General features: G+C 36.1%; 1 protein-coding gene across 1 annotated transcript in view; it reads left to right on the top strand.

The window, feature by feature from the left end:
• The window catches only part of UBE2D1 (ubiquitin conjugating enzyme E2 D1), a 35,783-nt gene extending 32,457 nt beyond the window's left edge, over window positions 1-3,326 (top strand). The window contains exons 6-7 of the mRNA XM_061162066.1: window positions 1,653-1,746; window positions 2,451-3,326. Coding sequence (XP_061018049.1) covers window positions 1,653-1,746; window positions 2,451-2,496 — 140 coding nt within the window. The 3' untranslated portion in view covers window positions 2,497-3,326. The remainder of the gene's footprint in view (window positions 1-1,652; window positions 1,747-2,450) is intronic.
• Window positions 3,327-17,794: the final 14,468 nt, after the last annotated feature.

Here is a 17,794-nt window from a genome sequence, read left to right as displayed (position 1 = left end):
TTAAATAAGCAGGTTGACAATATACAGCCTTGATGTACTCCTTTACCTATTTGGAACCAGTCTGTTGTTCCATGTCCAATTCTAACTGTTGCTTCCTGACCTGCATACAGATTTCTCAAGAGGCAGGTCAAGTGGTCTGGTATTCCCATCTCTTTCAGAATTTTCCACAGTTTATTGTGATCCACACAGTCAGAGGCTTTGGCATAGTCAATAAAGCAGAAATAGATGTTTTTCTGGAACTCTCTTGCTTTTTTGATGATCCAGCGGATGTTGGCAGTTTGGTCTCTGGTTCCTCTGCCTTTTCTAAATCCAGCTGGAATATCTGGAAGTTCACTGTTCATGTATTGCTGAAGCCTGGCTTGGAGAATTTTGAGCATTACTGTACTAGCATGTGAGATGAGTGCAGTTGTGCAGTAGTTTGAGCATTCTTTGGCATTGCCTTTCTTTGGGATTGGAATGAAAATTGACCTTTTCCAGTCCTGTGGCCTCAAATGAACGTTAACTACTATTACCTTTTCCCTTAAAACATTTGTTTTGTGTGCATAATAGTGAAATCAGGGTACAGGGTTCTTGTTAGCAGGAGAGGGGAGATGAGGAACCTCCCTCTTGCTTAGTTTATAAAGTAGCTTGTATTTTCCTTATATTTGTTCATTTTTCACTTCTTAATATTTTAAATGTTTTATTTCACTTTTTATCATGAGTTTAGTTTGGAAACTTTCTGGAGACATGAGCCCAGATAATTTACCCTGTTTGTTTAATATACAGACTTAAAATGTCATTGGGTAGATGGAAGATAAAAGAGGAATGAAATGTTAGTTTTTCTTAGCCCTTATCGCCACCTTTCCAGGTCATTTAAGGATCACCTCTGCCTTATAAATTCACCTTTGGATGTGTAACAGTAGGAAAAGATAAAGGAACATAGTAGAGGAAGGTGAAGATGGAAGATTGTTCCAAAGACTCCATGTATCCCCTTGGAAGTGGTGGCATGGAAGCAGACAAATGAGGAACCAGAGTCCTTGTTCCCTTCTTTTTCAGATACTTAGGTTTTTTGTTTGTTTGTTTGTTTTTGCTTTTTAAAGTATAGCTATTTGCATTAGTATTTGGATTCAACATGGCAAGAGACAACTACTATATTTTTTCAATTTTAATTTACATTGTAAAATATACAAGTTATGTAATGATAGCTGCACATATTATTTTTAAGTGCATTTGATACAAATAATGTACATGTAATAAAAAATTTCATTGAAAATAATTTACAAATCTTCCCTCTTCAGCTCTAAGTCCAAATAAAAAGTGCATGAGCTCAGTCTCCCAAAATAGTTTGAATTATTAACTATAATTTGATTGCTTTACCTTGAATTGATTCAAACACAGATTTTTTGCATTAAAATAGAATAAAAAGTGGACAGTTTTCTTGTTAAAGTAAAAAAGTATCTCTAAGAAACATCTGAGGTTAGGATGCTATTCTAATATTTTCCAGCTGTGTATTTGGAGTCTGTGTGTTTTAATCTCAAATGTAATTTAATGTGTTCATTTTTCTTTTTTTCTTTATAAGTTTATCGTCTGTTCATTAAAATTATTTTTACATATGTACTTTTGTATAAAGTAGAAAACTCATTACCTAATATGGTGTTCTCTTTTAAATCTAGTTTTATTGTCCATATGTTCTCTGCTTTGTGACCCTAATCCAGATGATCCCTTAGTACCAGATATTGCACAAATCTATAAATCAGACAAAGAAAAGTAAGTGTTTGCTTGGTTATTGGTTTCTGTGCATTTCTATATAGTCTGCCAAAACATAAGTATTATCAGTGTATTTAAGTACATTTAGTTAAGCTTATTATTTTTGTTAAGTTTATCTTTCCAAAGGAGTAGATCTTTTTCTTTTTAAACTTTGTTACTCCTTTTACAAAAAAATCTCACCCCTTCCCACTTATTGTTTCATCCTTTACTATTTAATAGTACTTATTTTGCCTTTGCATAATATGCATGTTTTTTTATTCTAAGTAGTAAATTTAAAATTTAAGAAGTTGGTAATTGGAAAGTACTGAATATCATATTCCTTACTTTCTCCCAGGAGGAGAAGTTATCCCTAACTACCCCTAAACTGACCTACATCTTGCTGGTACCATTGATTCATTTGCATTTTACAGATAATGACCATTCAGGGTTGACTTTTATAGATTTGTATTAGAAATTGACTTCTTTATTTTGTTATTTATAACTTAGGTACATTTTCATATAGGTTGTAAAGAGATCTATTAGTTTAAGAAATCCCTTATGTTTTCTGTTTTATTTATGTATGAACCAAAGTCACATTGACCCAATAATTGGTATATGTATGATTATTGTGATTAAATGTAAAAAGTTAGACAGTTTTACATAGACAGATCTTCTAAAACATTTAATTTGTATGTTTTTACTGTATCCCTTTTGTATATCTACAGATACAACAGACATGCAAGAGAATGGACTCAGAAATATGCAATGTAAAATCAAAAAAAATTTCATATATACCAGAGTACTGTAAAATCTAGGTTTTTTCAACATTAGCAGTAAATTGAGCACTGTTTACTGTTTCATTGTACCATGAAATCCTTTGATTTTTACCCATTTTAAATGTATTTCTGAAGCAAGACAAAACAAACTTCCAAAAATATTCTTGAGACTGTGATGAGAGCATTTATCATTTTGTATGCATTGAGAAAGACATTTATTATGGTTTTTAAGATACTTGGACATCTGCATCTTCAGCTTACAAGATCTACAATGCATCTGAAAAGCAACCAAATTATTTTTTGCTGAAACTAGATGTTTTTACATGAAAAATACTGTATGTGTTATCTAAGATGTTGTCAGTTTTATAAATCTGTATTCAGATTTCATTCTTTGTTAGCTCACTTTATAATTTGTATTTTTTTACTGTATAGACTAAATATATTCTATTTACATGTATGTCAACTTGTTACTTTTTTCCTGTGAACAGTATTGAAAAAACCCAACAGCTGATAATGGAATGAATTAACTGTCTCCCTTGTCTTGGGGTATTCTGTAGATTGACTGCAGATTTCTTAAACCTGAAATGATCTTTACACTGTAATTCTCAGTATACTGATTATGGAGAAACACTTGTTTTGATTTTGTTATACTTGACTTAACTTTATTACAATGTGAATTAATTGCACTGCTAAGTAGAAAGATGTATAACTTTTATTTGTTGCTATTCACATCTGAATTTTTTTCTGTATAGGCAATATTATATTGACACCTTTTACAGATCTTAATGTAGCTTTTTCCATTTAAATAAAATGCTTTTTCTACTATTTGTCTTGATTACTTTGAAAGATAAAAAATTGCCTTATCTACAAGTAAGGATCAATACTTTATATAAAATTTTGCATGAAAATTAATTCCAGATTCTAAGGATGAAGTCTGTTGTACTTGGCATTGAGTGCGTGCTTAGTCTCTCAGTTGTGTCCAACTTAAGCACCATTAATTATATAAATTTTGCTTTATATTTGTATCTGTCTACTAAATTGTCAATCTAAAGGATGATATACATTAGTCCTTTGTTATAGAAGAGAATTTAGAATATGTCGGGGTTTGTCTTGGATCACATATAAAATGAATTATTTTCTAGAGTACTGAGATGAATATAAGGCAGTGTCACCCACACTGAAGAAAGTCTTTATAAACCTGAAGAATAATTAGGTTAATTCATTAAAATACCCCTCTAGATGTAACTAGCATTGTTATTTCTTAACATTTTAAAATCTAGAATTTCAAAAATAGAATTTTAGTGCTATCACAGTTTGAAAGAGGACATCCATGTTTTAACCATAGAAATTATAAAGAAAATTCTAAAATGACACTTTTCTTCTGTTTTATAATTTGTCAGTTTAAAGTAACTTAAATGAGCAGATTATATTTGCAGATTTTAAAGAAAACTAGAAAATCCTGATGATTTAACTTAGCAAAAAATATATCTCTACTTATTAGCATGCTTACCAAACTTGAGTGTCATTTTTAAGAAGAGTTGTAGCTCTTCTGATTATTGCAGTAGCTGTATAAGTGTCCAGAAAATCTGTGATGGGTATAGTCATTAGCAAAGATTTTAAATCACTAAAGTATTTTACCATGGTTCATTATTATTAAAGCACAAGATAACCCAGTGTTAGAAAATGTGTTTTTACAAATGAATGTAAAATAAAGAATTGTGAAATGGATGTTTAAGAAAATATAGGTTTAAAAAGTAACTATATTAAGTGATGTCTTAAAACAGCCTTATCATGAAAAACACTACTTTACTATGTTATTATAAGCTATGTTGGCCCAGAATTTGAACACTCAACATCATTAGATTTAAGTATTTAGTATATTTTGATAATAAAGGGTTTTGTTTCATGAATATCTTTCACTTTTTAAAAACCTTTTATTTGTGTGACATTTATTTTTGGAAGTGTCTTTTTTTTCTGTATTAAAGTTTTGAAGCTTGCCTAACTTGTTTGCCTTTGCTTATATATGAAATGTACAGCCACCTCTCTTGAGTGGGCACAAATTCTCATCATTAATTAAAAGTCAGAAGCAGCATAATGATCAGTCAGATCTCTGTTTTGGGCTTATTGATGTGTTTAATTCTAAAAAAGAGTACATCAGTACCTAATTAAATCTGAAGACAAGGACCTTCTTTCATAGATTAGCCATTAATTTAAGGACCTCTTGGGAATGAGGAAAATGGGTAGTCTTTTGGATCCCACTAGGTCCTCAGTGCTTTGAGACAGTTAGAAACTGTATTGAGATTGGATTCTGGACACTGACAACTGCCATATACAATAAATCCATGATACAGGCTATGCAGGATAACGTAACCCTTATCCCCCAACTATCTCAAAAGCATATGACTCCTGAACAAGCTTTACACATGCTTGTGTAAACCATATATGATTATTCATTTTTGCTACCCCTCCATGAATTCTGTTAGGGGAATTTTTAAAGTTACTTTGTCAATTTCAAAAGAATCAAAATGGGTTAGGTGAGAAACACAAACAGCACCAGGGTAACTTGTGCTGAGTTAGTGTTCGAAAGAGTAACTTTTTAAAAAATGATAGAAACATGACCATATGTAGTTTTTCATTTCCTTTATTGTTTTATCACAGTGACCTGCTTTGTACATGATTCAGTCATTGATGTTTTGCAGAATCCTGCCCTGTCACAGTTCTGTATTTTTAATGTGGAAAGATTAGGGAAATTTATTTTCCCCTTGGATTAAGAGAAATTCTTGGTGAAGCTATTGAAGTGACTATTAATAAAATAATGGCAAATCCAGATTTTAAAAGTTTATTTCCATCACTCTATCGACTGTTAACTATGACTTCCAAAAATTTTTCTTAAAGCAGAAGTTTAATTGCAGTTTAATGGCCCTAAAATTTGATGCTGATTATTTGTGACAGTTCTCATTTTTTATAGTACTTCTCTGACTGCTCTGACAGTTGTGTTGTACAGACAAGATAGCAGGTAGAGATTCATCTAATTTCACTAGTAAAATTCCTGTGCATAGATAACTGCTGCTGCTTAGTCTCAGTCATGTCTGACTCTGCGACCTTATGGACTGTAGCCCACCAGGCTCCTCTGTCCATGGGTTCTCTAGGTGAGAATACTGGAGTGCATTGCCATTCCCTTCTCTAGGGGATCTTCCTGACCCTGGGATCGAACCCAGCTCTCCTGCATTGCAGGCAGATTCCTTACCATCTGAGCCACCAAGAAAGCCCATAATAACTAGTCATTTCTAAAAAAAATTTCTTTGTACTGAGATCTGCAAACTCCTAAACTGCATATTGATACACTTTGACCAGGAGTTTTTTCATTAATAGTAATAACTTTGTAGTAGAAATTAGTAGAAAATTTGTGAACAGCTGACATTTTTGGTTCTGGAAATAATTTGTGATGCAATAGTGTCTTGGTGATAGCCTAAAGTAGTGTTCCATCACTTATTTGTATCATGTTACATTTAAATTTCTGCTCTCATTATATATGTAAGAATGTGGTTTTGCAGTAATAGGAAGAGGGAATACTCACCTAAAAGTTCTAGCAGTTGAAGGCATTTTCCTATAATAGGATACGTTTCTTTAAAAACTTACTTTCAGCACTCTCTTCGGTTCTGCGGTTGCAGAGGGAGAGGCATGACTTTCTCACCCCAGGAGGAAGTTGTTTTTATTATGCTGGCATGTGTCCAAGTTCTGAGCTATGCTTTCCTCATATCTTTTGCTTGCTTTTGTTGAAATCTTTTTAGTGCAAAAGAACACTATGAGTTGTGTGTACAGTATTTTATTGTAAACTCTTTACATACATTTTGGGGAACAGTTGTGATGCCACTTGTGTAAGCACTTCCAGTACACTCATCTTGGTCCCATGACCATCCACACATTCAATGTGTCAATAGAAGAATTCACAAGATGAAGCATATGCTCATACTCACAGCTAAGATTTGTTGATTTGTTTCAGCAACACAGAAGAGGTATGCAGCTGCATCTGTAAGGGGAAAAGACAGATCAGAGCCTGGAGGAAACCGTGAAGCTTCCTCTGAAGGGGCCACACAGAGTGCAGTCTTCCTCCAGCAGTGAATGTAGGAACACGGGCACAGTGTTCAAGGCCTTTACTGGGGGCTAAACCATGCAGGCATATGTGGCCCACCAAAATTCTAGGCTCCCAGAAGGTAAGCAGGTGTTCACTGAAATGATGCCAGCACAGCAGATACAACCTCACATTGCATAGGAAGAGTTTCAGAAGCAATATTCCTGGATGCCAGGTGAGGGCCAACCTGGTGCACCATTTGTTGCCAGGACTGTTCTTTCCTCTTGAAAGATCAAGTTTGTTAATTGTGCTTATAATGTTTGTTCTCACAGCCATTATGGGTGATGTGTGCAAGTTTCCCCCCTGTTTTTAAAAAATATTTATTTGGCTGCATCAGGTTTTGGTTGCTTCTCTCTAGTTGTGGAGCGAAGGCTTAGTTATGCCATGCAAGGTGGGATCTTAGTTCATCTACCAGGGATTGAACCCACGTCCCCCAAGTTAGAAGGCAGGTTCTTAACTGGGGAAGTCCCAAGTGTCCCTCCCCTTTATGATTGTGAAATTATCTATTTTTTAGTTTATATTTGCTGTAAAGACTTTGAAGTCATGTTGTTGGAAACACACACACACTACACTCACAGATGAAATCATGATATTTTACTGGCAGAATGATCCCTTTCTCATTAAGAAATGTCTTTATCTCTAATAATGCTTTTAACTTAAGGTCTGCTTTAATATTAATCAGCTTTCTTTTTGGCTAGTGTTGTAGTGTATCTCTATGTTGTTTAATTTGGGGCCTTTCTGTGTCTTTTTAAAAAACATGTGTCTCCTGTACTAATTATAGTTTGGTTTTCTCTGATTTGGTTTTTAATCCAACATGACAATTTTGGTATTTTAATTGGAGTATTTAGTCCTTTGCATTTAATGGAATTACTGATATAGTTTGGTTTCTACCTACTATGTTACTGATTTTTTTAAATTAATTAATATTTTGGCCATGCTGTTCAGTTTGTGGGATCTTAGCTTCCCCACCAGGGATTGAACCCTGGCCATGGCAGTGAAAGCACCCAGTCCTAACCACTGGACGGCCAGGGAATTCCCATATTCCTGATATGTTTAAAATCATCTTTCATTTTTTCCTCCTTTCTTGTCCTCTTTTGTTCCAGTTTTTATAATAGTCCCATTTTCCCCTCTAATAACTTATTAGACATCCTTTTAGTTTTTTGTAATTACCCTGAATTAAAAGATCCATCTTTGTCTTATCTCAGTTTAATGTAAATTATTACTTATACCATTTTCCCATAATGTAGGAACTATTTGGGCCCTGTTGACTCCTTTCCCACATTTTGCATTATCATTATGAAGTTTGATTCTACATATATGTTAAATTCCACAAGACAGTCTTATTGTGTGTGTTATTGCCTGTATACTGATCTCCATATATACTTTTCCAGTGGTCCTCATTGCTTCTTGAATTTTCATGTTTCTATCTGAGATCATTTGCCTTCTGACTAAAGAACTTCATTTAGTATTGCTTTTAGTGCAAGTTTTCTGGTGACAAATACTCTTTTTCTTTCTTTTTTTGTTTTGCTATCATTTATATAGGATATTTTCTCTGGAAGTAGAATTTAGCTTGCTATTTTCTTTCAGCACTTTAAAGATATCATTCTATTGTCTTCGGATCCCACAATTCTGTTGAGAAATCTGCTATTAGGTTTATTTTTATTTTTGCTGCTTTAAAAAGTATCTAGTTTCTCTGACTGCTTTTAAGATTATATATTTTTTTAAATTTAAGAGTTTTACTGTGATGTTACAAGGTATAATTTTCTTCATCTTATTCTGCTTGAGGTTCACAGAGCTTCTTGATCTATAAGTTGATACATTTTCATGAGTTTTGGAAAATCTTGGCCCTTATTTCATCAAATATTGCCTCTGTCCCATTCTATTTTTCTCCTTGAGGACTCCAGTATAAAATGTACTAGATCTGTTTCCTAACCTTTTTCCTATGTTTTTCTCTTTTTTTCCTTTGAGCTTCTGTTTGGAAATTTTGTATTCATCTTTTCTTTTCCAATTCTCTAATCCTGTCTTCTGCATATCAATCTGCTCATAAAACTATCCCCTCAATTTCAGATATTGTAGTTAACTGCAGATTGTCTTTCTCAGTTCTAGAACTATCATTTGATTTTTTAACATATTTTAGTTTTCCATTTTGTTCCAAAATTGTTTATTTTGTCCATGTTTCTTTCTATTTTTGAAGCCCTTAATTACTGTTATTTTAAGTCTTTGTTAACTTCAAGGAAATGAATCACCTGTGTGAACGTGCTTTCACGCTTTTATTGAAAGCCATTTACTGTGTATAGAAACTGTAGAGTCTCTAGACGCTTCTCTTCCACAAGAGAGGGCTCACCCTCTCTGCCAGACAAATAGTGTGCAAAGATGATCACTGTAAGGCAGTCAGGGTCTGTGCTTAGTTGAAGCTGGTTGCAGTTTTATGAGATTCAGTCTGTGTCGGGTTTACCCTTGTGTGTAGTGCACAACCCTCTAGGAGTCTCTTGGTTTCCTCAGACCAGAGAAATTACAGGAAATTCCCTTCTGCTTTTCAATAGTATTTTTGATTCACAGGTTTAGCCTCTTGCTTCTTAGAGTTACAGAATATGGCAAACATCTTGATGAAGGACTAACCACATGTTTGAAGTCTTTCAAATCCACCATTTTGTCACTTCCGCTCAGTACAGTCATCAAAAGTACTGCTAGTTTTTCTGTTATGAACAGCCACTCTCAGAGATCCAGCCTGAATTCTCGGCCTTATGCCACATCCAGATTAAGTGCCCCAGGTTAAAAGGGAGGTTGTAGATCATCAGTGTCAGATCTCCACATCAGTCTTTTAACTCCTAGTACATTCTTTGGGGCCCCTGTCCTCTGACAAGCCTTTGTCTACTCAATGCTATGAGACTGCAAAAATATATACTATGTTTTCAAAAGTTTATTTCTTTAGCTTCTTGACCAACATAGCTCAAGATTCAGAGAAAACAAGTTGCATGTTGAGGTCCTTTAATTTTCTAGCTTTTTCACTCTAGCACTGTGCGACCACAGAAAGCTCTGTTAGTTTCTCTGCCCCAGCAGCGGCCTGCTGCCTGTGCTAAGGCCAAATTCTCAGCTCTAGCCTGTACTCCAGGAGAAGAATGACCACACAAATTCAGAGATTACTTTCATTGTATTTCATCTCATTCAGGTTTTCAGTAGGACCACCTATCTGGAGACCCCTATCCCTATTTCTGCACACTTTAAATGCAGTACTGGTACAACCTCCTATCTTTCCCCCATCCTCAGATTAACCATCCTCTGAAAGTCAAAGTATTCCATCTATTAATAACTGAAATTTAATCTTGTGGGTTATCATTTTGAAAAATGTTGAGAGACTTCCCTGGCAGTTCAATGGTTAAGACTCTCTGCTTTCATTGCAGGTTGAGGGTTTGATCCCTAGTGGAGGAGCTAAGATCCTGCATGCTGCATGGTGCAGCCAAAAAAAAAAAAAAAAAAGGGTTTAATAATAGTTCCCCACAGCCTCAGAGGTTTTGGAGAGGAGTCTGGGAAAGAGAGAATGGAGATACTAAAGGGTTAGCCTTTGAATCCTACACTTCTGCTTTGAAGCTCATTTTTATCAGATTTATATTTATATTATATCAGATTTATTTATATTTTATTCTATGGCTCACACATTTCATTTCCAATTTCAACCAGCAGAATTAAAGTACTAAGCCCTTAAAACTGGACTGTCATGATCTGATGTGGCTTGCATCTCCAGACTCATTTTCCACTCCCTGCCTTCTACTAAACTTCCTGCATTTCCCATTGGCCACCAACCTCTTCCACCAGTAGAGTGGTGCTTCGCCATCTCACACTTCTGTCCATCTATTCATGGTGCCTAAAACGCCATCTTCAATCCTTTAACTACATCGTCAAGTGCTGATAACATCCCTTTTGCTTTCCTAAAGGTGGTGCTAAAGCTCTACTTTATGGTTTTCTCTGTGGCCTGCAGATTCTGGCTGGCTTTCTGTGTGTGCTCAGTCGTATCTGACTCTTTGTGACCCCACGGACTGTAACCCACTATGCTCCTCTGTCTATGGAATTTTCCAGGCAAGAATCCTGGAATGGGTTTTTATTTCTTACTCCAGGAGATCTTCCTGACCCAGGTATCGAACCTGTGTCTCCTGCATCACCTGCACTGGCAGGAGGATTCTTTACTGCTATGCAACCATTAAGTAGAATGAGGGATATCTACTGGCACTAACATGGGTGTGTTTGAATCTGCCCTTCGGAATTCAGGAAAGGTCATGAAGGCTGGAGTCTTGCCTAAAGAAATAGGAATCAAAATGAGGCCTCTGTGCCCGGGGGCCCCACTCAGTCTCACCACTACTGTTGTCAGAAGTACACACAGGGAGCTGCACACAGGGTGGGAGCATGTGTGTATATTAGTTGTGCCAAGAGCTGGGGGTGCTTGTGGACCAGTTGGGTGGATCGTGAGTGATGCATCCTCAGCAGCTTATGGTTTCTTGATGGAGTCCACAGCACAGTATGAACCATGTTCCTTCAACACCCTCCAAGAACTCTTATCTGGTATCCTCCCAGACTCTTCCCAATCCCCAGTCCTGAAGTTCATGATTTAGTTCATGGATGGGCTGAAAAGGAAATGAGCGCCTTTCTGTGTTCCACACAGCTGGGGAGGCCAGGTGGTCACTCACACACTATCACTTTCCCTCCTTGGAGATATCACAGGCTCAGAAGATAGCTCTTGGCCCTAAGCTGTGCTGTATGGGGGAGGGTTGATGTGGTAAAATCATGTTTTGTTTTGTTTTTTAACCCTTTCTGATATGTCCAAACTTGTCATTCTTTTGCTTCAATATTGTCCTGGAAGTTCTCTGCTGGAAACCTGGAATTCCACAATGGCTCTTTCATCTGTAAGTGATTGTCTAAGACAGTGTTTTGCAGGAGTTCTTGAGCTGAGGACATGAAGGGGTGGAGCCAGTTCACGGGCCACTGAAGGGTCCAAAGCCAGGACCAAGACCGTGGTTTATATGTCCATTACCCAGTGCACATTTGGGCAAGATTCCTCCCAGATCCCTCATCATAGACACTTATAGCTCCCACAAAGGCACTTTTGTCTGTGGAGAGATGCCAAAGTTTTGTTAGGGGTGGGGCACAAGCAAGGGTCAACTTACACAGCTATAGTGCAGACATCATTCTATCCCCAGTGTGTATCTTTATGAGTACCCTCATAGAGGTACTGTGTTACTATGCTGTATTATCAGTGTCATTAACCATGAGAGCCTTAGTGTTTCTCAGTTTTTATTCCTTGGGACCTAGCACAGTATCTGGCACACAAGAGCTCAAACATTTACTGAGTAAACAAATGAGTGAACTGAGTCTCAGATGATATTTAGGATTTTAAATGGCATATTCTAATGAGGAAGACATTCATTCAAATAAGAGAAACCAAACAGAGATAATAGAGTAAAAACAAGTAAAAATGGCCTTGGTAAGTCTGTGTGCAATTAATGACAGAAAAGCTTAGGTGGAGAAGGCAGATTAACTCGATGTGAAACCTTTATTTGATGGCCTGTCAGAGATCAATGGAGCTTCCTAGGTAAAGAACCCACCTGCCAACGCAGGAGATGGACACAGGAGACCTGGGTTCGATCCCTGGGTTGGGAAGATCCCCTGGAGGAGGGTATGGCAACCCACTCCAGTATTCTTGCCTGGGAAATCCCATGGACAATGGAGTCTGGTGGGGTACAGTCTGTGGAGTCACAAAGAGTCAGACATGACTGACGTACTTAGCACACATGCCCAAGAAATCAATGTAAGTTTTTAACCAGCAAAATGATGTAATAAAAGTTTTTGTTTAGGGCTACTTACTTAGCAGAGTGCAGAACTGGAATTAGATTAGTTTGTCTTACTAGAATCCTCAGAATCATTCTTGGCTTCCACCTATTAATGAAATCCTGCTGATTGTACTTAGAAATGCCTTTGGAGTGTGAGCCATAGCAGAATCTTAGCTCAGGATCTTAACTTCTTTCCTAGGTTAGAGCAATAGCCTCCTAATTCATCCCCTTCTTTTCAGTCTCATTTTCATCACTCTCCATGTGCCTACCAAAGAGATATTTCTAAAAATGAGTTTAAGCTACCTAAAAAGCTATTTGTCCATCTTTTACTAACAAATTCCTTAGCATATCACACACAGCCTTTCACAAACTAATGCCACTCAATCTCTTTGGTTGTCTCAGACCACTCCTTTTCACATACATTTTCTTTCTGAGGACACCATATCCTTGTGCATCTGTGACTTGCACATGTTATTTCCCTTTTCTGGAAAGCACTTCTACCCTTCCTTGCTTGAAAAAAATAGTTCAAATGTCAGCTACTCCATGAAGCCATTCCCTACTCTCCCAGCAGATTTAAACAGGTGGATCATGCCTTAGTCACTTTTGTATTTTTAGAACTCATTGCAATATTTAAGCAGTGGCTTCTACTAGAAACAGAGTTTTAAAAATGTTTAATGATAAATATTATTGTTGTATTCTGGAAAAAATGCAAAACAATACAGACCTATATAAAGTAAAAACTGAGTAAAGTAAAAGCCATCTACTCACACCTGCAATACTGAGGTATAATCACCATTAAATTGGATTTTGTGTGTATTATTTTACACACTTGTGTGTGTATAGTTTTTAAAAATTCAAGCCTGTTTTTGAATGACTGAATGGATGAGCGAATAAAAGAACTTCAGATGTTATTAATAACAATCCACTAATTAGTTGAAGTCAAGAAAGAATTTTTATGAGGATAGAAAAGAAACAATAGACTGTGAAGGAGTATTGAAAGGAAAAAAAAAAAAAACACAACAGGAAATTCCCTGGTGGTCCAGTGGTTAGGACTCGACACTTCCACTGCAGGGGACACAGGTTCCATCCCTTGTCTGGGAACTAAGATCCTGCAAGCCACAAGGGGTGGCCAAAAAACCAAAAACAAAAAAATAAAAAAACTATTGCAACTTGATGACTGAGTTACCTGTGTTACGCTTAACATAGAATCAAATATAATTTCAAAGCTGCAAATTGTGGATTCATAGGTGGGAATTTTTAACAAGATGCAACAAGGAAGATAATCCTTCTTATATATCTCTCTGAATACCAGTTTTCATACCTGTACAACACAAGTAATCCCAATTTGTAGGGTTTATGAAAGGATTAGGGATAAAATATATTAACATGTTTGCCATGCAGTTGAGCAATAAATTATAATTATTATCATTTGTATTGATAGAGTGTTTTACAATAATGTGAGGTTATCTTGTTTACTAATAACATTGTTCCCTCAATATAATCATGCTGAATTTCTTCTACTCTTTAAGTCAGCTTTTAGGAATATCCAACGATATGAATTTTGGTTTTATAAATTTGCATACAATTACACCTGTCCTTTTTACTTGTCCTTCCTCCTGCTGAGTCACAGAATCAGGTTTAAAATAGAAAAGCTATATTTATTTTGCGTAATACTGCTACAGCAATGGCTAAAAATAACTCTGATATGCTCTTAATAATTAAGGCTGCATACCTTGTTCTAATTGAGAAGTAATTTATAAACTAATTTGGATATCTGGGAACTAGTAACATGTAATAGATCCTTCTTTCTTATTTTTCTCTCCCTTTCATCCTTTTGTATACTGTTTTAAAAGGCAAAACCTTGTGAAGTGATAACAGACCCTACATAAATGAAAATGGTTTGAAGGAAAAAATGACACATGTAGCTTTCTTTATATATAACTCATTAAAATCTTGATTTACAGGAAAGATAAGCTAGGAGATATTCAGATTATAATTTCTTGTATTGCTCAATTAATTGTTATACTTCTATAATTTGTGTGTGTTTAGGAGTCCAGAATTACATCTGTTCCTCGTGCTAAACCTATTTGATGATTGCTCCTGTCATAGCTATATTATTTATCCACCATAATTAGAAAAGCAACACTGCTCTCTCTTAGGAATATTTTTTTCTCCAAGTGATATCTATATATCTACCTCCGTTATTCACAGAATTATCTTGGTCTCTGACTGCTGCTGCTGTTTATTGGTGCTACGTTCAGATTTACCATTGTGCAAGCATCAATAAACCATGATCACTGCGTGATGAACATCACATATATGTTCCCAACTTTTACATGGTTCTCATGTAACTCTCCCTTCTACACATAACTGTCCCTTCTATTGGCAAACAACACTTTTAACAGGTAGTTGATTTTTTCTATGGGGTCAAATTTGTATATAAATAATTTGTGCAGAACTAATCTTTGTACATTTTTTATCTCCTTTTTTTTTCTCCCTCCCTCCCTCTGTCCATCAGTCATGTTCGATGTACCAATACTATGCTAATACTATAGGGAACAGAAAGAAGCATAAGACTTAATCTTGTCCTCAAGTATAGTTTACCATTGGGACTTCCTTGGTGGTCCAGTGGCTAAGACTCCATGCTCGCAATGCAGTGGTCTCAGGTTCCATCTCTCTTTAAGGAACTAGATCCTGCATGCCATAACTGAAAGAAAAAAACCAAAAAAACCCTATATTCTGCGACTAAAAAGATCCTACCTGCTGCAACTAAGATCTGCAGCAAAAAACAAATAAATAATTTTTAAAAGTATAGCTTACCGTCTATTGAGGAAAAAAATGTGCATATGTGCACATAAAAGATCAACAACCAGAATACTGTATGATATGTCACAAGTAACCAGCACAAATCCATATAGTCTAGAAGATCCAAGGAAGATATCTGGGGCTGGAATGATGTGATGTGTTGACTGAGTCTGAGGAATAGTCTGATATAAAGGGAAAAGCACAATGAATTGGAAGACCAGGTGTTCACTTCCACAGCTCACTATCATAACCTGAACTTAATTTCTCTCATTTGTAAGTTGGGAACCATGATTATAATAATACTTCTCTTCTACTTCAATTTGTGAATCATACAGTCAAATATGGTTATATAAAGAAGTTCTGAAAACATTAAAAAAACTCCAACCTAAGGGTGTGTTGTTTTAATTTTTCATCACCTACCATAGTGTTTATGTTCAAACATCACTAATAATTAAGAAATGTTAAAAGCTTAATAGGAAGAGGGGAGCGATGCTGATATGTATGTTATTTAATCAGGAGATAAAATGATAAAATAAAAGACAGGGCTGTGATACAAATATGACTTTTTAAGGTACAATCCATACTATACCTATACTTAATTAAAAGCTAACAACTGTTATGAATAATGTGGGGATAATAATAGGCAATACTTACTGAACTTTTACTATGTGCCAGGGGCTGTGCTAATAACTTTTTATGTATTCTCTAATTTAATCTTCATAACAATCCTAAGAATCTATCATCATTGTTCCCATTTCACAGAGGGGGAAACCCTGGGTCAGAGAGATTTTCATTTGGCAAAGTCACACAGCGAGTAACAAGCACAGGGTTTGAATCTAGATCTGTCTAACTTCTAAGCCTCTATTTTTTTAAAAAAAACTTTATTTATTTTTGGCTGTGCTGGGTCTTTGTTGCTTCATGGGCTTCTCTCTAGCTGTGGCTGGGGGTGTCTCTTGTTGCTCGAGGGTGAGGGTTTCAATAGTTGTGGAAGGTGGGCTCGATAGTTGCGGCTCCCTGGATCTACGGCACAGGCTCAATAGTTGTGGCACACAGGCTCAGCAGCTCCAGCGAATGTGGGATCTTCCGAGATCAGGGATTGAACCCATGACTCCTGCATTGGCAGGTGGATTCTTTATCACTGAGCCACCAGGGAAGCCCTAAGCCTGTATTCTTATCCAGTAATTTCCATAACTTTGGCACGTCACACAAAACACAGTGATAAAGTCAGAACCAAATTGAAGTGCTTTGATGTATTTATTAAGCCCGATAAGAAATGGATATTTAATAAATTATTACAAGCAAAGGTGAAGTGAGGAATGAAGCTTTAGAAGGAAGAGAAAGGCCAGTGCATAGAGGACCTAATTTGCCATGTATGACAATTTAAACTTGACTCTGTGGATAAAAAGGAGCCACAGAATGTTTTAAGTACAGAAATGTGATCACTGCCTGCCTGGCATAGTGTTGGTGCTCCATACACACTTCATGAACAAATCAATGAATGGAATTTGCCTTTTAGAAAGACTGACCTAATGACATTGTGAAATATGGTTTGGAGGGAACTAAGACTGAAAGTAGAACAGCTCCTGTAAAAGTTTGGGAAAAGATAGCAGAGCTGCACTGGAGCTGACAGTACTGGTTTGAAGAGGCACTCATGTATACTTCTTCCCAACTTCAGGTTCAGTGACATTCAGTTGGATGGTTTGAAACCAGCCCTAGTGGGCTTATCTACACCACAGATCTCAGCAAACACTACAAATTAGGGTTCTCTTTTTGGAGAGCAGATTTACCAACACACTACTGGCCTGAACAAAAGCTACAGCAATGGGACAGAAGAAGAAGAAATACTTAGTAGAGGGGTTAATGAGGTAGAATCAGCAATACTTATCATTAGTTGGTTGATGGGTGAGGAGGGTCAGTGAGGGAGACTACACAATGGTTTATCAGGTTATTGGGTAGCATGATTCCAATAGGATACTGGTGCCTCTTACCAAGAAGAGGAGTTCGATAGGCAAAAGATAGTGAATTCTGTTCAGGAAAAACTGAGGTATTTGTGAAACATGACAGTAAAGATGTCCAGAAGACAGTGGCTATATAGATGTGAGAGTAAAAGGAGAGATATGGATTCAATATGAAATATGGAAACCATGAGGATGTAACTGACAGTGGAAGTCAGTTGGAACTGAAACACTGGGAGTAGATGAACTTTTAAAGCAAAATAAAGGGACAGAACCCTGAAAAACACTGTGGTAAGCCTTCACGTTTTATAAAGTAAATATACATAAAGCCACATTCTTTTTTGTACAAAGACAGTTTGGGTGAGTAGGTAGAATTATATTTTCTGTGCAAATACTGAATTTGGAATAAAATTGTCACAGCAATGTATATGAGTCTTAAAGAATATTCACATCTGATGAGAACAGATTTATAGATCAGATTTATAAGAACTTTATAGCAAGATTTATCAAAATGACACTTTAGAACAACAAAAAGACTTCAAATATTCAAAAAAGTTTAACTTTATATCTATCAAACATCTG

Source organism: Dama dama, chromosome 15, assembly GCF_033118175.1.
Source record: "Dama dama isolate Ldn47 chromosome 15, ASM3311817v1, whole genome shotgun sequence".
NCBI classification, from domain to species: domain Eukaryota; kingdom Metazoa; phylum Chordata; class Mammalia; order Artiodactyla; family Cervidae; genus Dama; species Dama dama.
Note: the sequence above shows the minus strand (reverse complement) of the source record. Positions and strands in the feature narration are given on the sequence as shown.